The 21,590-nt window shown below is 41.4% G+C and overlaps 1 protein-coding gene across 1 annotated transcript in view; it reads right to left on the bottom strand.

Annotated features, from left to right (window-relative positions):
• Window positions 1-21,590, bottom strand: part of IFT43 (intraflagellar transport 43) — a 93,639-nt gene that overhangs the window by 40,185 nt on the left and 31,864 nt on the right. The window contains exons 4-5 of the mRNA XM_061611791.1: window positions 3,510-3,545; window positions 2,814-2,860 (exon numbers count right to left, since the gene is read on the bottom strand). Of these exons, the coding sequence (XP_061467775.1) occupies window positions 2,814-2,860; window positions 3,510-3,545 (83 nt within the window). The remainder of the gene's footprint in view (window positions 1-2,813; window positions 2,861-3,509; window positions 3,546-21,590) is intronic.

Here is a 21,590-nt window from a genome sequence, read left to right as displayed (position 1 = left end):
TTGCCTACCAGCTTTCCTGCTGGCCTGGTTAATGTTTCTCTAGGCAAGCGCCTTGAGCATTTCTCCACTTATTTTCAGGGCATTTTCAGTGGCGGCCCCCACTCTCTGGAACTCCCTCCCATATGACCTTCGACATGCCCCTTCCCTGAATGTATTCCACCAAGCTTTGAAGACCTGGCTCTTCAGACAGGCCTTTGGGACTTACGGGGAGGGTTAAATTTTTACGACGAATAGCCTACTACTCTGTACTGGAACTGTTTTATTGTTATATTGTATTTTATGATGTATTTTATTATGATGTAATGTATTGTTGTTAAATTGTACGTTGCCTAGAGTGGCCATTGGCCAGATAGGCGACCCACAAATTAAATTATTATTATTATTATTATTTCCGTTGGCTGATAAAACTGTTCCAAGGTTCTGGAAGCCCACAGCAAACCAGGCATAGCAGAAGCCCAGCCAGTAAACTGGAAAACCACCACTGCTAGTAGAAGCCAAACAGCAGAGGGACACTGCAAAGCTGCACCTGCCCATCCTCTGCAGGCAGGCATGATGCCAGACTTGTCTTCAGAGGTAACTTTGTTAAGACTTCTTGATACTATTCTCAGGGTGTGCAAAAGGCTCATAAGCCAAGGGACATTGAGATGGGGAAAATTAAAAAATATCTTAAGAGTTGCTTGCCCTAAGGGCATAGCCGGAAACTGATTTTATTCCCCCCTTTTTTAGTTTTATGTGTTTAGTCCCCTTTTAATATCACTCCCCTAGATTTCTTAACTGCATTTTATGTATTTTTATCTATTTGAATGTTTTTTGTGTTTTTATTGTGTTGCCCTGAGTGCCCTATTTTAGGGTGCAAGGGCAGGATAGAAATATTTTAATTAAATAAATAAGGGGGCAAATGAGGGAGTTCAACAGGAGGCATGGGAACAATTAGTGGTACAGATAAATTGGAAATATCCAAGTTTTGCATGTATGATATAGATCAGGTGTGGGGAACCTTTGGCCCTCCAGATGTTGCTGAACTACAACTCCCATAATCCCTAGCTATTGGCCATGCTTGCTAGGGCTGATGGGAGTTGTAGTTCAGCAAAAAAAAAAAAAAATCTGGAGGGCCAAAGGTTCCCCACCCCTCTTATAGACCATTTCTACCTTGTTTAATGCCAGGGACAAACCCTTCAATCATTTCCTATTTCCTGCTCTTAGTCGCTGATGCTGCTGGTCTCTATCATATCTCCTCCAGTCCTGCTCAGAGGCCCCTTTCCTGTACCTGCTTCTGCTCTTGGATATTTTGGATAATTCAAGTGGGTCTTTACTCTAGAATAGATATCATTTGTTCATTCACATTTTAGGTGGTAGCCAGAAGTCTTTGTCATTCTAATGCTGATTCCATGTTTTTAAAGCTGAGAAATCTGGCATTTTTTGATTAAGAATGAACACCAGTGTGATTTCTATAAGTCTGGACAATAAAAAGCATTTGGGTGACATGGCTGGAAACACCCTGTCTTTCTGGATTGCTTGCTGGATATTTCCTAGTTGCACAGCCATGCAAAGACTGTCCTGCAGCAGTCCTTTCACCTCCAGGGTTTTGCTTCTTAATTTAGAAAAAAAATCTCCTCCCATTAAATGCTGGACCAGCTGGGCTCCACAGGGCTACATCAGTGACTTCTATTGTTGTTTCCTCCAGGCTCCATGTCCCACCCACCCACCCCCTTGCCACTCTTATGTTCTACTATCTTCTTGGCATCATGTGTGTTGAGGGAGAGAGCATGTAGGGTGTCTGTAATCTACAAGTCAGGTTTTGGGGGAAGCTGCATCTGCACAAGGGACATGCCAGCAAACTTAGAGGCACTTCTAGTTGGGGGCTTTCATGCAGTCTTCTGTAACTTACAGAGAGCTGTGAGGCTTGGAAGGCAGCAAGTTCTGCTGCAAGAGTCAGAGGTGGAGAACACTAGAGATTGAAGAAGAGAGGAGGAAATCTCTCGGACCTGCTTTTACAAAACACCAACCCCCACAAGGTAAAGCAGGGGAGTGGTGGTTTTCATGTTCTCTTCCCCCTCTACTCCCTTTAACATAAAAAAGTGAATGGCTACCCACACACTCACTTACACACACACCTCACAGACAACAGGTTTCTTTGCTAGGCTAAAATGTTTTGTTTTGCCTTTTTTAAAAAAGGCACAGCCACGGGCTCAGCAGTCTCTTCTTGGCTACCCTGCCTCTGCAGATATATTGGGAAGGAAAAGAGGAGGATGGTGAATTGTCCCTGCCCCACCCACATAGCTATGCTTCGCTCATGAGTGTGGATGGAAAATGCTGAAATGTACCTACACAGAAAGCAGTGGTAGTGCCACAGGTGGTGCAGAAAGTCAGTTGTTATTCAACTTGCTCCTGATTCCAGAGCACCAGGAGCTGCCTGTCTGGTAATACCTTTATCTCACACAGATCTCTTGAATTCTCTTGCTGCCTCGTCTAGGGGAAGTTCCACTCATCTATCTAAACAGAAGAGGCTTAAGAAACAGGAATATATGCACCTAAGGACAACCTATTTATTGAATATTCATCCTAATTTGCTTGTGGGGTGTTTATATGTCTTTCTGTTAATCATTTGTTCATTCTGCACTTTTCAATACATTTCCCTGTCCCTTTCCTAACCGCAAAATGTCTGCTTATTTTTGAAAAGTGGATTTGCTGTGCAAGGATAACAGAATGCATCAATCCACTTTAAGTGCGCAAATCTAAATTTTTCAGGATGCACTTAAACCCCTGACAATCTGGAGGCACCTGTAATTTAAGTTAGGAATGCAGAATCTTACCTTCTCCATCATCTGCTCCCTCTAAGCTCTGCGGCCTCAGGCGGTGGCTAGAAGAAACCACAAAGAAAAGACAGGCAATACTAGAAAAACAATGGCTTCTGAAGTCCCATTTCACCCTAATCCCTGTGGTTTACAACTTCCTCCAAAGAAAACAGAATAGGACACAGTGATGTGAGGGGCTGTAAGAGAAAGGTGGAAACTGTAAAAATCCCCTGTCTGCATTTCCACTCATAGAAGTCTCTTCTGGATCAAAGAGTATTCCAGCAGCGGAGGGACACAACTGGGTACAACCTTCTGTGAATGATTAGGGAAGCATTCTCTGTATCCCTTCCAAACACACCATCACTGATCTTCTACAAAGTCAATTATAATGACAGAGGAGACCATGTGATGCCCAGACCCAGAGCATCAGGAATGAGAACTTTTTGGTCTTTTGCAAATCATGCCTTCATAATCTAAAGACTCAAAGGGACAAGAGAAGTCAGACTAAACGTTTCCCTCTGGGCATTTCGAGAAGAATTTGTTCCACTATTCACTGAACATACATAGCCAAACCTTAGTCAGGTTTGCATGAGCAAAAAATGCGGAGAGGCTCTGCTGCCACAGACAAAAAAAGAAAAGAAAAGGGTGTCACATTTGACTGATTCTGTTGACGTTTATACTGAAATGTAGTGGATAGCGAGGCAGTAAACTTACTCTTCTACTTCTTGTTCTGTGGGTTTCTTTTTTGACCTGAAAGACAAGAAAAGACATTTGTTGAAAAGAGCACAGGATTCTCTCTACAAAGAAGAAGCAGAGCAACAGGGCTTCCAACAACTCTTTCAAAGTGTCTCCTCAGGAGAAGTTTATTTCAATATAATCCTCAATGCAATGTACAACGTGTACAGTACGATGGTGTTTAATTTGATGAAGGCATCTACGTAGATGATGATGATGACAGTGAAAAAATAATTTATTACCCACCCTTCACCTTGAGTCGCAGGGCAGGTTACACCAATTTAAAATATATCCTTAAAAACCATTTAAAAACAAATTACAATCATAAAAATAAGGTGGGTCCTAAAAATATACACCTCAGGTGTCAAAGGCCAGAGTAAAGAGGCGTGTCTCAGCATTCACAGAGAACTGTACAGATAATAGTGCATTGTCATGCATTATCACATGGGGAACATCCTGCCTGCGTGTCAAGTTAGGCCCACCAGGGATCCAAGTTTGACCTGCAAGGCCATTTTTCCTCAGCCACATCAACCTACCCCCTATCTGATGCAAAGGAACAATCAGGAACCTTATCAGGGCTTGCCTTTGGGACTGTTTAAATTTGGCATCAAATGCAAATTTGGCACTCTTGGGATTGCTTCCACTCAGGAACTCCCAACTGCTCCTGACTGGAGCCAATCCTGCTGAAAGTGGGACTTTCATTTGGCAGGAATCTTTGCAGCTATGTTTTGAATTCAAGCTGTGAATATAAAGATTCTGTAAAGGAAGAATTGGAAGTACAGTTAGAGTGCACTCCCAATTCTTCCTTTGAAGTTTAAGGAAGACATCAGGTGACTTGACAGATAGATAGCCTTGCCCACCTGTCAAAAGTGGCCCAGAGAGAGTAAGCCAGTTCTGGTTCCGTCCACCAGCCAGATCCAGTTCTTTACCTCTGTATTATCAGATGTAGAACTGGTAAAACTACACAAAAACTTCTAGCTCAGGGATCACCAACCCAGGGCCCACAGGCATTGTGGCACCCGCAAAGGCCTTCAGTGGCACCCCAGCAGGTGGTGCAGACTCTGAGCTTTCTTTTTTTAAAAACACAATTCTCTTGCCCTCCTAGAAAGAATGTCATGGAGCAAAGTGTGCAGGTATCCTTCTAAGCAATATCTGTTATTTTATCATCATCATCATCATTACTATTATTATTACTATTACTATTATTACTATTATTATTATTGGTCCCAGGGTGGGTTACAACACTTTTAAAATGCATAATTAAAAATAGTTATAAACAACCTAAAATCACATCACGAAAAATAGGATGGGTCCTAAAAATATACATAGGTGTCAAAGGCCAGAGTAAAGAGCTGCATCTCACATTTGCCGACAACTGTATAATGAAGTTGCCAGATGCACCTCTGTGTTACACAGCTTAGGGGCTGCTACAGAGAATGCTCTCTCCTGGGCCACCACTCCCTGAGCAACAGGCCCCCTCTGCTGAACTCAACACTGAATGGGTCTGTAGGGATGGAGGAGCTTGGGCATTTGGGCCCTAAATCATTTAGGGCTTTAAACAGTAATAAGAGCACCCTGAATTGGCCCCGGAAATTAACTGGCAACCAATCCAGCTGTTTTAAAACAGAGGTTATATGACAACTAAAGGGAACCTCACAGTAATCTGGCTGCTGTATTTTGGACCAGGTGAAGTTTATGAGTTGTCTTCAAGGGCAGCCCCATGTAGAACACACTGCAATAATCCAAACTAGAAGTTACCAGAGCATGGAGTACAGTGCCTAAGTCAGATATATCTCAAGATGCTCATAAAGCCTTAAATGAGCTTGGCCCTAAATTCCATGGTAATCTGTCAGTTTTTTGTAGTGTGCTCCATAAAGCAAATTTAAAAAGTGAGGGGAAAATGTGGAACTCCTTCCAATCCTGAGGTCCAACAAGGTCCAAAATGAAAGTTAATGTTTCATGTTATGTTATGTTATGTTATGTTAATGTTAATGTTTATTTATACCCCGCTTTTCGGCCAAAAGGCCCTCAAGGTGGCTTACAAAAAAAAAAAGTAAACACAAATATAAAATACATCAACAAGGCAATACATCAATAAAACAATACATTGTACAAAAAATTAAATTAAATAGCAAATAACATTATATTAAGAAAAAAATATCCAGGAAAGGCATTCTGTCTCGCCTAAACTTACAACTATTTCAAGGGGCAGTACACCAGTCTGAAATGGTGACGGCCTGTAGCTCAGGCCAAGAGTAGTACAGCTTAACGCTAAGGGTCTCCATCTGCATGCCCTGGGCCCCATGATGCCGACGCCGGTAGAGTGGGAGCAGGGCAGTGGCAACCGGCAGGCCGACCAACTCTTGTGACAAGCTTCAGTTTTTATTTCTTTGAGGGCACGTTCAGAGAACACACATCCACAATTGCACAGGAAACAAAACCGATGTCTTCCATTCATTTCCAAACCAGCTTCTCTTGTAGTCGTCCCTCTCGCGCTTGGCTTTGGCCAGGACGTTGCAGAGGACGCAGATCGCGGGCGTGATGGTGTCAATCTGGACGCTGACACCATCCAGATGGACCCAAGAGATGACAACAGCAAGGTTATCAATTGCGGCCCTGAAGATGGGTTGTGAAGAAGGGCGTGTTTTGCAAGGCGGTATTTGCTGGGGGGCGGGCGCGATCATGAAAGGCCTTTGTAAAGTAGAGCAGAGCCTTCCTTGGGTTTCTTCTCATGTGAAGAGGAAGCAGCAACAGCAGAAGCGACTCATGCCTCCTCTTTTCACACGTCTTGCGTAACATGCAAAATGCAAGGCTGCCCATTTTCCCTGTGGTGAGATGCATTTGGAACCATGCACTTCACTGTGGAGGAGATACAGAAGTTCTTGCATTGCACGCTACACCAGAGGGATGTAAGAACGGTACAAGTCACTCCTCATGTGTCTGCTATTGCTGTTCTCCTGTAACTTCTGAAGCTGCTCCCTTCAGAATGTCCTTTGTATGGGGCGGCGGGGGGGATCAAGTGATGAAAGGCAGTCATTGAGCAGCAGGTCTTCTTACAGTATGTTTTGATATATTTTAAAATTTATTTAAAATATGGGTGTCTGCTGAGAGCAGGCACAGTGGGTTAAAAATCAAATAAAAAGATGAGATGCTGAACAGAAGGGGTTAAATAATTTTACAAGGTGTCAGACAGAGCTGTGGCAAAAATATTTTCCATCTTGGTTCCCTGAAAGATCTTTTGGCACTCTGTTGCCAATAAAACTGCCCCTGAACACTGTGATGTCCCTGTATTTTAATATTTGTAAATATGGTAAGTGTGGGTTTATTAAGCGATATATGGTAAGTGACTGAGTGAGAGGGGGGAGTACATGGGCTAGAATGCTGGATAATGTTGGATGATTATTGGCTGAGTGTTTGAATGGCTGAAGGTATAAATGAGAAGATGACAGTTGGGTCGGTTGGTTGTGGAGTGTGGATGGGAGTTGGTTGTGGGTTGGATTATATTTAGCTGGTATTCAGGCAAATTATATATGACCAAAAACATAAAGAGTGACACTATATGAAACCATACGCTTGTTGAACATTCCTAAAGTAATCTTGTTATTTCCTGGTGTTATCAAATAAATACTTTTATTGGTTTACCAAAAGCCTGATCCTTGGCTGGGGATTAACAGACCAGAAGGGAGGGCAGAGTAATTATCAAGGCTGGAGGGAAACAGTATCAAATAAATGGTGGCAGCGGTGAAAGGAGATATTGTAACATCATCAAGTATCCAGAGCAACCCAGAATTGTATGCTTTATAGACAAAGATACAAGGGGGGTTGTGAAGGCAAGGGCACTCAGACACATAGTAACAAGAAGCCAGAAGGAGACTAAAGGCGAGGTCTCAGGCAGTATTGTTTACAGGAAGTGGCTGGTAGTGCTGCCTAGCAGTGGGATCTTGTGAGATCTGTGTTAGGGTGAGCTAGAGAAAAATAAAAACTACGTTTCTCCCTGGTGGTAGCCACGGGTGAGATCGTCACAGGTGGTGCCAGGGGAGGAACATTACAAACACTAGCCCAATATAGCAGCAATATAAAGGTATAGAACCTGCAGCCCTTGGAAGAAAATTATGCCAAACTAGTGACAGGTACAAACATTTTAGAGAGTAGGCTCTCCCTACTGTCCTCAGTCATAAACACAGAATTTGCTATTCAACCTAGCTGCCTTAAATGACACTTGAAGAGGCTGGGCCAGATTCCTTGCAGATCAGGGGAAATCTGGCTGAATTGCTCGGAGTTCATAAAAATAATGTGGTGTTGGAGGGAGAAGGTGGGGGGGATGGCAGTCTGCTCTCCCCCTCGTTCTCCACCCCAGCAAGCCCAGAACTAATTCAGATCTGATTAGGGATGCTTGTTCAATATTCAAAATGTAAAACATGGAGGTTGCTGAACCAGCACTTTGAAAAGTTAATTAAATGCCAGGTTTCTTTTTAGCAGATACTCCATCACTTACTGATTGCTTTGACTATTTCACCGGATGAAGTTTTTCAACTCTGTGTATTGGGAAATACTCTTTTCTCCTTTCCTAGAGTGGAAGCACAGTGTGACAAGGAACATAACAAGGCTCTCCTTTATATGCTCTACCCCCAAGGAAGGGCTTCCACCCAACAATCAAGAGACAGTATGATGGGGAATTTTTATTTTCAAACAATAAGCAAAATATATTCTTTTATAAAGCTATAAAGGTTTATAATATTTTAATAAGTTTAGTAGCCAGCCAGAACGCTTTTCTTCTTGGAGCTGTCTTCCCTGATTGTGTTGGTTTGTATGGAACAGCTAGAACTCTACAAGATAAGATAACACTGAACAGACACTGAACATTTCTGTACTCTCCAAAACATAGGAAGGACTGCATTAACTAAAATGCTTAGCTCACTAGCTGGAGTACTCAGCTCATGGAGAAAGTGTATTGGGATGTGAAGTTTTAAACATTGCCAAATTGACTAGAACATAATGTTGACTATGCAATGCCTATTGCAATGCTTATGCAATGCCTATGTAATACTGTAATGCCTATGTAATACTGATGCGTAAACTCCTGATTAATTAATGCTAATTTCTTTGTACTGAAGTGTATAAAACTCCAGGCAAGCAGTAGCATGTTGCAGTTCTCCACTCACTCAGAGGGAGACTGACCAAATGTATGCTTGTCATCCCATAAAGGTCTACTTTTTCCTGCAAGCCTGTGTCTTTAGTTCCCTCAAGGACCCCCAGTCCAGCGAACTACAAAATTCCCCATCAAGTAGAGCTTCAGAATGTCTCTCTCCTGAGTTTTTATAGATACAGGGACTGTCTCTAAGCAGCAAATATCATCACCAGAGCCAATATAAAGCCTCAACTGCCACTTCTCCTTGTTAAAGTGAGATGATAGGGTGGTAAGAGGCTCTTTCTCCTCTTACACCATATAGATTCTAACTATAGGGTGGCCATGTGTTCAGCTTCACAGAAGTCAATCCTCTATTCCACGGCTGGCACCAGGCATGACTGGGCTCTTGGGCACCAGCTTGGCCCAGGCCCACAATGTCCACCTGCATGCACCACTCACCTCTCCTGTTGCTTCATGTGAATGCCCTGCGCACTGTGCAAGCATGGCTGCCATCAGCCAAGATGGCAGCAGGGGGCTCCCTACGGGGCTGATGCCACTGCCACCATTTTAGTTGATGGCACACTTGAGCACTACATGCGCACATGTCTGCCATCAACAAAAATGGTGGCAGGGGCATGAGCCATAGAGAAGCCTCTGCCGCCATCTTGTTTGATGGCAGGTATGCGTGCGCAGTGTGCATAGCATTCATGGCAATGGGAGAGGCAGGTGGGGCATGTGGATGGGCATCATGGCCCACATGGTCTGTTTGAGGGGACCTGGAAGTTCCCTTTCTGCTATCTGTAGCAGGGTCGGAAATCAACACTGCCACAGATCACAGAACGGAAGTGCTAACCTCCCACCCTAAGGAGAGGCCCTTCAGGGGCCCCTCTGAGCCACAGGCGCTCTTGGCCAGAGCCCATCTGGCCACCCTCTGGTGCCAGCCCTGCTCTATTCAATCAAAACTTCTGTTTGAAGGGCTGTCCAGTCCAAGTCTGGTTGAAAGATAAAGAACAGTAAGAAAGGAGAGCATCCTGAGTTTGCAGAGACATTTATACTGCAGCCATCTCTGACACAGTTGTGAAGACCACTTTGAAAAAAGTTCCATGAGAGACCTAACAACACTCTCCTGTGCCACTACCTCTTCTCAGCTTAAACCATTCTTCTTAACATTTAATTAATTTTATCCTCCAATTCAAGCCCATTACAAATCCTATTACCCTTACTGAAAATAATGCACAATCTTAGCATTCAGACGGATGTTTAAAACTTAACCTTTGTTGGGGGCTCTGACTTCTAACAAAGGTTTTACATTTGGGATGAACACTCTGTCATTTCATGAATGCAATAGTTATAGTGCCATAGATGAACTATGTATCTCACCAACCTGTTCAGCAGAAGCATACTTAGCAGTTTCATTGATTGAAGTTTATATTATGATGAGAGCATTTTATATACAATCTATGCACATTCACACTTTGCCACTCTCTAAGGTAAATTTAATTAGACCCCACATATCAGAGAGATATGTTGCCTGTCCCTTACATATACAGACTTCTTCTAAACTCCCACTATTCTCTTCAAGAAACACTAGTTTGTTTAAATCCACCCTCCAGTTAATAGCATTCCTTCTCCCTAAGTAAGAACAAAATTAGGGAATGAATGCACTAGAATTTAAAGGTCACAGGACTGGTTCCTACATGAGTATTAATCACTGCAGAACTGCAACATCAAGTGAAGACTTCCATATGTGAATGGGCTGTCACAGATACAACCACCATAGACAGAAATTTCATGTCACCTCAAATGTAATACTCTTTTTAGTGGGGTCAGTTCAGTTGCCTACCACTGTGTGAACACAAACCAGCAGAATGCAGATGACAGAATGCCAGGTTTGAAGACAGGAATTCCTTGTTCAAATGTCCTTTCAGATATAAAGCCCAGCTTTTGAAAAGTATCTCTCAGGCTAACCTATCTCACATGGTAAACAATTGCGGGGTGGTAGGTGTGGTGGCCTGACCTGAGGTTTTGGGACAGGGCAAGGAAGCAACACTGATGAATACAACTCCTACTTTCTGTTCTGTCAACCATGTCGGAGGATATACTTTAAAAATAGGAATAGCTTCTCTAAACACATTAATATACACCAATGACGCCTCTCCTCTTCTTTCTCCTTCAGCAATGTACCAGATTTAAGGTGAGGAGGCAATTCTCCTCCAAGTGCCACTGTCTCAGAGGTTAAGTGCTGAAGGGTGAAAGGCAGCACTAATGTAGACATCATCTCTGTTAAAACGTTTCTCTCCTATTTAGTGGAATACTGTGGAGATTTAATAGAGATAAAATAGCCAGGTTCCAAGAAGAGCAAGGATGCTATATTCATGCAAGATGACAGTGTTCAGTGGTTAATTAGACACCGTTAACCTGTTCTAACAGGAGACATAAGTGGGACAAATGTGGACAAATGCCCTTGATATTGTTGAATGTCCATAGCTCATCATGGGCCCTAGTTATTCTTCCTTGGTGTTCTACAGTACACAGTACAAACAACTGAGCATTGGAGGTCAGCCTGCTTTACAGACATACAACACAAAATGAATAAATTATATATAGGTGGCAATGGTAAAGACCAGGGAAACAACAAAACTGCTATGATAATATATTGGATATAGTGGCATGCATTGATGGAGTGGCTAGAAACCTTTGATGAGGGTTTTCTGGAAAACGTTGAACTGAAATTTGTACTTTGTATAGAATAATGTTCATTGCCAACTTTTCAGTTTACATCAGGAAATGTTCTGATGCCCTAGAGTAGTCTAATTTAGAATGTTTATTGTACTTGGATTTAGCAAACGAAAGGTAAAAACTCTGAAACTGCTGATCTTGCTTAATATTGTATTTGCAATATATTCAGAGTTACTAATGAACTTATGGAACAAAAAAAATTACTATGGAAAAATAAAGCACTAGAAAATTTTCCACCTCACATCACAGTGGAGACCATAAGAAATGCTGGGTTGTTTTCAGCTAAGTTCTAACAGCAGGGCCGCTGACATTAATGAACCTAAGTTACTAATGTCTATTAACGTCAGTGGGCCTATTTTGAATGGGACTAGCAGTAAATAGCATGATTAAGCCCAGAAATCTGAACACATTGAAAGATGCCACCTTCATCTGACTGAAACCTACTCCTTTACCAACTATTACTATTCCCAGGTATGGTGTTCAGAATATAAGCCCTTGTAAAATACAGTGGAAGCTTGTTATATCGCATTTCATTGTACTGTGGATTCAGATATACTGTGGGTATGACGATGTCCCTGAGTATAATACTGTATACACTGTCTTTGTAACACGTAACCTCTATAAAGCAGGTGCGTCCCCTGACCCCCGCATTATAACGAGCTTCCACTGTACCTGCTGGCACTAGCAGCTCTCTAAGAAAAAGAAGGTAAAGAGTATCATGCTGCAACCTCAATTTCTTGGCAGAAATAGGTCCATCATGTCATCCTTGACTGGATGTGTTAAAAAACAAACTCTCTGTAAAACAAGACACAATCAGACAGCATATTTGCCATAGAGGGAGGGAAAATAAGGTGAATGATCCATGATGATGATGATTTATATCCTGCCCTTCTTCCCAGAAGGAGCCCAGAGCCCAGGTTAAAACTCAAGTGAGCAACATATGAATAGCTATGAGGCTTGGTAAAAACAAAAGGTGGATTAAGAAGATGGCATGAGTTGAGCTTTTGCACAACAGTCAGTTCTGCCTTCTACTTCCCCAACAGACCTGTATCCCTTAGGCAGTGAGGCCACACCATCTTCCAACTCTGTCACAGCCCCAGTCCACTGTGGTTAACCCTTATTGCCCAATTTCATCCGTAACACTACAAAGAGAGTAAAATAAGTATTGATGGGGCAGAACTCAGTGGAACGGAGACTGCCAAAGTGGGAAGCATATTGGATTTTGTGCATATTTCTTGGCAAAGTTTGCCCCCTTCTGACTAAATTTACAACAGCATTCCCATTTAATTCTCTCCCCATCACTTTCTCTGCTTGAAATTCCTTACTCCTGATGCAGCTTTGCTTCCCCCTCCCCCAAAGGGAAAAAAGAAGTCTACTGCTATTCCCATGATGTAACAACAGTTTGTCCCCCAGGCAGAAAAATATAAAAGATTTCATGTTTTCTGGATTTTCATTCAATCACCCCCACTGGGTATTCAACTACTCATTCAATTCAAAGACTCCTCTTACCAGTCATAGTTGCCTTTTTTTCTGTTTAACTTCATCAACAACCAAGCCATTATACATTACAGACTTATGCTCTTCATTCAAGAAGTGATTGGAATGGCTTTCCTCATCTCCAAAAAATTACTTTCAGCAATCATTCTGGATACCACCGTTGACTGTCTTGAACCCAGCAACAAGTAGTGTTGCACTCAAGGGGTCTTGCTACTCTGAAAATTCCAAAAAGAGGGGGCAAGCATAGACACACAGAAAGTACAGTGCGTAGTTTTTCACTTCTGGAGAGTGACACATACAGACACAGTAACCCAGTGGTGCTAGTTGTGAGGGATGGGGATCGACAGAGCTCTGCAGGGAGCCAAAGACTGGAATATCAAAGATGCTGTAGGTCCACATGCAGGAGCTCTGTCATCACAGCTGAAGGGGATGTTTCAGCATAGCAGTGAACATGTTTCCTACCCCATCTAAGCCGTTTCTCTTTTATGGATGACCCACAAAATGAAAGCCCCTTGAAGAAGCCCTCTTGCTAGAAGAACAGGAAAAAAAGAAGGGAAAGGAAAGTACTGGTGTTCACAGACATTTTATTCTTGAAGAGAGGATTCATCAAAAGGAAAACAGAGCAATTTGCTAGGCTTGTAACATTCAAAATCTCTCTGCCTCCAAACAAAGCTACTGAATACACAGGATGCTTGCACAGATTACCACTAGCTGAAGGGATGGAGAAAGGACAGAATTTTATTTCTGATGTAAACAGGAACACAGCATCCTGCAAGGCCGAAGTCTGACTCCTTAAGATACGGTCTTGTGGAGAGAATCTGCTAGAGATTCAAGGTACAGAGTCAGGACAGAATTTCCAGAGGTTTAAAGCAGCAATTCTTTATTTAACCCATGTTCTGATCTTCTCCCACAAAGTCATTACGTCTCCTTATACATGGATTAGCATTTCCAGCTACAAGACACATCTCCAGATTTGTGATTAATATAAAGTGAATTATTCTTCTATTTTGTACCAAAATTCCAATTAGGAAAAGAATGAGGGATTTTAGTGCAGTGTTGAAGACCTACTACAATTGTGTAAACTACATGGGGCTGTCTGTAATATGCATGTTTTACTAGGGTTACTTTTTCTCTAGTGTTGAGTATGAGACTAACATAGCAGTTTGGGTGGAGTAGACATTCAAGACTGGGTGTGTGAATATTCACCTTTTAAAAAATCCTATTTACTGGTTTTTACACAAAACCTAAAAACATTTTTATTTCAAAACTCCCTTTTACTATGTTGTGCTCTGTATTGTTTTAACTGCTGTTGTTTTAATGCTGTAATGTTTTAGCTTTATATTATGGTTTTATTAATATATTGTGTATTATAGTTTTGATGAAAGCCACCTTTTGAGGTTTTGTCTTCATGGGCTGCACACACTTTTTTGAAATATGGTGTGCTATCGTTTTCCATCTCTGCTTCTGTTTTCTCTCCACTCCACCCCCACCTCCAGTTATTTTCAAGATTACAGTGATCCTAGCTAATCAGGGTTCACATTGTAAGGAGGAGGAAGCTGATGTGGTTGCATCACTAATACAAATGAGAATGTGAGCAATGCTTCCTGGATTAATCACGTTGGTGACCCTACCCTATCAAGATTATATAGCGAGCTGTATTATGTCACAGTGCTACAAAGCCAATCAGATCTGACTACATGAGGACACCAATGAGACTGAATGAAAGTAATTGAGAGTAAGAGCAAGTGAGAGCTGGGAGAAATTTTTGCAGGGAAAAATTACTTTTGCTAAAAATAATTGAAAATGGTTTTTTCCCCAGCATTGCCAATAATGTCTGTGAACATTTGAGAGTAATTTCAGCTCTATCCTAGTTATTACCACCAGAGTTGTGAGTACTGCAACTATATTCCACCCAGCAAAATCTCTGATTCCAGGCACGGTTATGTTTCATAAACTAGAATGTTTATCTACTATTTTAGAGACCTTTGTCAGTGATGGCAGAAATATTTAGATAAGTTATGTGCAAAGCAGCCAACTTTGTGATGTTTCCAGATTTATTCTTTTCACAAAGGAGCTTTAAAATGAAACAAAAAAAAATCACACTATAAATACAAAATTCTAATTAGCGCCATAACAGCCTTCAACGTTAGTACTTCACCAGTGGAGACAACTCCAAATCCTGACTCTTTCATTATCAAGCTGTAGATCAGCTTCTGTGTTAATACCCATAAACAATTTATACTGCACACATAACAACATAAGAGCCCTGATAAATCAGATCAAAGGCCCATCTAGCAGTCTGTTCTCACAATGGCCAACCAGATACTATGGGAAGTGTGGAAGAGGGACCTATGTACAAAAGCACTCTCTTCCAGCAACTGGTATTCTGAAGCACCCTTCCTATGGTACTGGAGATAATATATAGCCATCATGACTGGTGGCCATTGACAGCCTTATCTCCATGAACTTGCCTAACTCCTTTTTAAAGCCATCCAATTTAGTTATCACTATATCTATGTATGTACTGCCTTCAAGTCGATTCCAACTTATGGCGACCCTATGAATAGGGTTTTCATGAGGCTAAGAGGCAGTGACTGGCCCAAGGTCACCCAGTGAGCTTCATGGCTACGTGGGGATTCGAACCCTGGTCTCCCAGGTCATAGTCCAACACCTTAACCATTACACCACACTGGCTCTCTCACCATATCTAGTGCTAGCAAATTCCACAGCTTAACGACACACTGGGTGAAGTACTTCCTTTTGTCTATTCCGGGGGTCCCAAACATTGTGCCCAGGGGTATCACAATGCCCTCAATCACCCTCCTTGCCACCTGCCAATGCTATCTGCCCTTACCATTTTTTAAGAATTGAAGGTTTTTCTGGCTTCGGTGAGGGGGGGGGTTGCCTGCTTTTTTGTCTCTTTTGTTCGTTTCAGGGTATATGTAGGTGTTTTTCTTGGAGGGAGGTTCTTAGCGCTGCCAGCTTTTCTTTTGTGAAATGCATATTTTGTGGTGCCCATGATTTCGAAATGTGCCTTCTGACCCAAAAAAGGGTGATACTTGATTTATTCAGAATCTCCCACCATTCAGTGTTATTGGATGACCCCAGTCCTAATATCATGAAGGAGAAAAACTTCTCATCCACTTTTTCTTCACCATGAATCATTTTATATATGTCTATCATGCCTCTTTTCTAAGCTAAAAGCTCCCTAAAATGTAGCCTTTTGCCATGGGGGGGGGTTTACTTTAGACCCTTGATCTTTTTGGTTGCTTTTTTCTGCACCTTTTCCAGCTCTACTGTTTGACTTACTGCTACTTAGAAGACAATACCTCACACTGACTAATTATCCAGACGGTCTTGTGCAAAAAAAGCAGGGTAACAAAAGCCCCCCCCCCTTTTGGATCAAGAACATTTGTAAAAATCCTATGCTTTCAGATCTTCTTGATAAACAGCAGAAGGGAAACAACCAGCTGTGATGACCTCTTTAGCCTAAAGATTAACAGAACACAAAACAAATAGCGCAACCCAGAATTTACTCTACAGCCACCTTTGCACAGGTAGAAGATCCTTAAGGCAATTCTTCTGTTGCCCTTTTGCCTTCTTATTTTTGCCAAGTCTCAGCGCAAGAACTGTCTGTGAAAAAGACAAGGAGAGAACCACCCCAGCAATGACACTGAAGGAGAAGTGGACAGGAGCCAGTTAGCATTCCTGGAACATCCACTCCATAAAAAGAAGGAAAAAAATCCAAGCCCACAGATTGCAGCTCTACCGCCATCTTGATGTCCTTGATGCGTGCTGATGGTGTGGAGGAGGCAGGCACCAGAACAGCCCAAGAGAAGGAATGAGAGGCCAATGGAGATTTATGTGAGGAGAGTGAGATGGACAAGGTAAAATTGTCAGGAGGAGTTGTTAGAAAGTAAAATATATTGTGACAATTCCACTCCTGCCGTTCATCAATAAACTGACAGATCATTTAGTGTCAATTAGGTGTGATAGATGGACAAGTCCCCATGATCCCGGGCCAAAATTAATGGCTTGGAGGGAGAGGGTGATTGAAAATGACGGCTGACATTGAGGAGAACGTCCTGAATGTCCCAAAGGGGCCATTACTTGCCTCATTCCCTTGCAGATCAATGCAGGGACAAACCCAAAAACAGACACTTCGAGACAAAACTTAATCAGACTTCCTTTCCTTCCTTCCAAGTTCTACTCATTCACTCCGCTTCCTGTGCTCACTCTTCCCCCTCCCCCAGTAGGGCCATCAACTGGTGGCAGCATATACAAGAACACTTTCAGCAAACCACAATTAAGGCTCAGGATCCATCGCAGCGCCACCAGCAAACTCTTTCTTAGATTATGGACTGGTTCAAATGGTCATTTATTGGCTCCCTCCCATTTAAAAGGTTGAAAAACCTCTGTATGAACTGGGATTTTATTATTATATTTATATCCCACCCTTCCTCCCAAAGGAGCCCATGGCAGCAATGTAGGCAGATAGTGGCCAGCAATTATTTCTAGGATTCAGGTAGCCTGGAAAAAAAATGCCATTGCAATGGTAGAAGTGGCTCCTGCAGGCCGTATCCATGAACAGCCTAGTTTTCTTAATACTGAATTTTTGTTTTGTTTTGTACATGACTCAGTTTTATTTGTGATACAGGTACCTTTTGTTTTTATCTTTTAGAAAAATGTATTGAAAGTTGCCGTGTTTTTTTGTTTGTATGTCAACCATTTTATTATATTAAGCAGTATATTTTTTAAAAAAAGAATATGGAGGTTTCTTTTCATAATCCCCCATATTGAAGGGACTGTGTGTAAAAATAAACACCCAAATTGTGTGTGTGAACCAATCCTTACTTTGGCAATAAAAACTTTTGTTTGCAAGAGAAGAGTTACTCTGAGATTTTGTCAATTCTTGGAGTCACTACATAAAAATAAAATTCAAGAGGATTGTTAATTATTTAAATTCAGAGCCCACCTCATTCTGAAGTCATTGGATGGGAAACAATAAAATTAGAACATTAATAGGAAAATATCCTATTAACATCAAATTAAGTTCCATCTTTGATTAGATTTTAGATTTTCACTTCTCCAAAGTCCTCAAATTAAGTATTCAGTCTCCAGTTCTGTTTCCAGTTCTGAGCTGCTAAGCCTCAGACGCTGAAAAGCTTGAAATTTTCCCAGCTCTGTCAACCTCAACCACATACTGCTAGCCGCAGAACTCAAAACTGCTACTGACCACACTTCAAATAGTTCTCTCTTTCACTTCAGACCTTTTCTAAGGTGTCCCACCTTTTTTCTAATTGTCTGTAGAGTAAGCTCTACACACTGTTCTGAATTACAAATACTCTAGAGGTACAATCTGAGAAGCGCTTATGTGAAAGCTCCATTGCATATAATGGGAGCAGAACAAAGGCTCAAGCAGCTCTCATTCAGTTCTACTAAGTTTGCAAAGGAGCATGTCATGAGGATTTGTGTCCCCAGGGAATATCCTGCCACCTCTTGCTCCAGAATAAACTAAAACATGCATACTTCAAGTTTTGCCCCGATTGCTCCTCATCTTAAGGATTGGGTCATAAGGTCAAAAGAGACTATTCACCTGGCCCAATCACTTGATCCAAAGCAGGTGTCTCCATAAATTAACACCCTACAAAATAACTACATAATCATCATGTCTAGATTATTCAGGAAAGGAAGATATTCATTTCTTAGAGATAAATTCCTTTCCAGCCCCAAATACAGGGGTTCAGATCTTGAATATAAAGAAAAACACTTTTAAGTTTATCCCAAAGGAAGATACAATTGACCATATTATTTGCTGTGGGTGATTTTTAAAGAAAGTATTTCACCCCTTTTCCTATGCCATGTGGTATAGCTTGCTTACTTATTCCTCCTGTTCAGTGCACCTTGGTTATTCTCTGCTTACAGGTCACTAGAGGCTGAATGATATCTAACTCATCCCATATGAACCTGCCAGTCCATTCAGATTTTCAATGGAGATCCTTCTCCAGGTTCCTTCACCTTCAGAGGTGAGGCAGGTAGTGGCACTGAATCTTCTGAACACCCTTTCCAAGAAGTCTGGTTGGTGCTCCTGGTATAAGTATTCAGGCACCCAGTAAAGAGACTGTTATTTTCCTGTGCTTTTGGCCATTTCTTCTTTAATCACTTTGCTTTGCTCTAGTTCATGGGTATTTTGTTGCAATTTTCTGGTAATTTTAATGATGAGGTTTATTTGCAGTATTGGTTATATATATATTGTGATTTGCATTGCAATATGTATTGTGATTATTTTATTGCAAGCCATTTGGAGCATATTTTGAAGAAAGCAAGATAAGAACAACTCTAGTAAACTGTTTAGTGCAGGCATGTTTCTGGCCTGATAATGAGGGAATTCAGACTGCAATCCTATATATGCTTACATGCATGAGTAGACATGTGTAGGATTGCATTGTCAGTCTAATAATTCATACTAGTTTTCAGTCCCGCCCTCCCTCTTTCTTGTACTCATCCTTTTTGTGCTGATGGCGTTGTAAACACACACACACAAACACACACACACCCCTATGTAATTTCTTTTAGTTCTTTTCGATATTGCTGGTCTGGATTAATTTATAATATTGTATCACTGCAATTTGCATAAAAACCCAGTTGCAACAGCTAGCAACAGCAGCAACACTTCATTAAAAAGTGCTTCATATATGTTATCTCATTGTAACCCTTACAGCAACCCTTTAAGTTGAAAAGTATCCCCATATTGCAGGTGGGGGGCTAAGAATGATAGAAAGTGGCCTGTCTAGGTAAACCTGGTGAGTTCATGCAAGAGGCAACATTGAACTTAACATGACACCCCACTCCCCAATTGCAGCTCAGTCTCTTAGGCGCTACTGCTAGCTCTGTTTAGAAATAGAACCAACTACATATTTTTAAGTGCTCAAACAGCAATCCACAACAAAGAGAAATGTGTGCTTTAACATCAATCTTGCCCAGACAGTGGCTAAGCTGTTTGGGATGTTTAGATATGAGGGCTCTGCTGGGTGCATGGACTCCATGAAATGACCTTCATGGTACTTCTAGACTTCAGTCCTGAAGGCTTTCATTCGTATCACTCCACTGCAACGGTCTTTTCTGGCCTCACTTCCTCATCTATGATACAGCAAATATAGTGACCTATCCCATAATATGCTTTTCCTAGGAGAGGCATCATAAAAACTATACAAGGTAAGTAATTGTGTTGATAGCTCCCCCAACAAATTTTTATTCTAAGACCACATATATGGTTTATGTGTGGAAACATACTCAAATCAGGATTTTTTGTTAAATATCTGCTAGCTTTAAAAAAAATAGAGAAAGGAACAGATACTAATAGCAACAGGCTCTATAAAGGAGATATTTAGGGTGGTAGCAATACTGTATTTTAAAAAAGGAATCATGCTGAATGTCTCAATCCTCTACCCCTTGCTTTCATTTCATTTAAATTCCTTAACGTATGAGAATAAGTACTCTTTGCCAGATGCCTGGTGATCTCTTCAGCAAGCACGTTCTCTTTTCCCCTTGTGCCTTATAAATATAATGCATGAGCTAACATAACGGGCCATTTACTGTAAGTCTGTTTATCAAAAGGTAATGATGTCATGCAGTGCATCTGTTCAGCTTTCAGAACAGAGCATGGGCACCCTCTCCTGGTAGGAGACTGACTGTGCAGCAGAAATAATATGTATCAGGACTTCGGCTCAATATATTACACTGTAGGTGGAACAATGTAGAGGAAGTGGGGAGAGTGGATGGATAATAATTTTATAGAGGGTCCAACTAGACTGCAGTTCCTTTGTTCACTTTGCTGTTTGTACATGCCTTGGATTATTCCTCCTGCTCTGTTCACATTGCTCTCTCTTTGCTTATAGCTCACTAGAGGGTAGATCAGTGTTCTTCAACCTAGAATCCCCAGATGTTGTTGGACAATAAATCCCATAATCCCTGGCTATAGGATAAGATGACTGGGGAAGATGGGAGTTGGAGTGCTGCAACATCTGGGGACCCAAGGCTGAAGTATACTGGGGTAGATGATGGTGTAGTAGGCTAATTCAGTACTATAGTTCAATCTTTTAGCACAGGCTAAATATTGGTCTGATATTGAGGGAATTCGGCTTGATCATCCAAGTCCATCCCACTATCTGCCTTTCTTCTTCTCACACTCTCTGAGTGGATGGGGCAATAAACAATATTTATTAGCAGACCTATGGAAGTTATTTTTGCTCTCAAGCTGAATTTTGTGTACCGCATAAAAAAATACAAGTATTAATAGAAAAAAACCCAAGCTTTTCACAGGGTTGCCCTGAATTTTATAAAAAACACTTTACAATTCCTTTAAAACCTGGTTTTTTAAAACTTTTTTAAAAAATTGAAAACCAACCTATCTTGCCATGTAAGCAAAGAATATAATGTCCTCCTTATTCAAACTTAAGCATAGTGGGTTCTAGTCAACTAAGTCCTACTCAGAGTAGATCCATTGAAATTAACTAACCTAAGTTAGTCATGTCTATTAGTTTCAGTGGGTCTCCTCTGAGTAGCACTAGCAACTATCCTATTGTTTGGGCACCTTTTTGGGAGGTAGTGCAAGGTATGCATTTGATAAAGTAATAAAATTAACATAAGTTAGTCATTTCATTCCCCTTATGTAGACGTTCCACAATGGAAAAAAG

The sequence above is a fragment of the Rhineura floridana genome, chromosome 2, assembly GCF_030035675.1.
Source record: "Rhineura floridana isolate rRhiFlo1 chromosome 2, rRhiFlo1.hap2, whole genome shotgun sequence".
NCBI classification, from domain to species: Eukaryota; Metazoa; Chordata; class Lepidosauria; order Squamata; family Rhineuridae; genus Rhineura; species Rhineura floridana.
The sequence above is the reverse complement of the archived record's forward strand: the minus strand, read 5'-3'. Positions and strand labels throughout refer to the sequence as shown.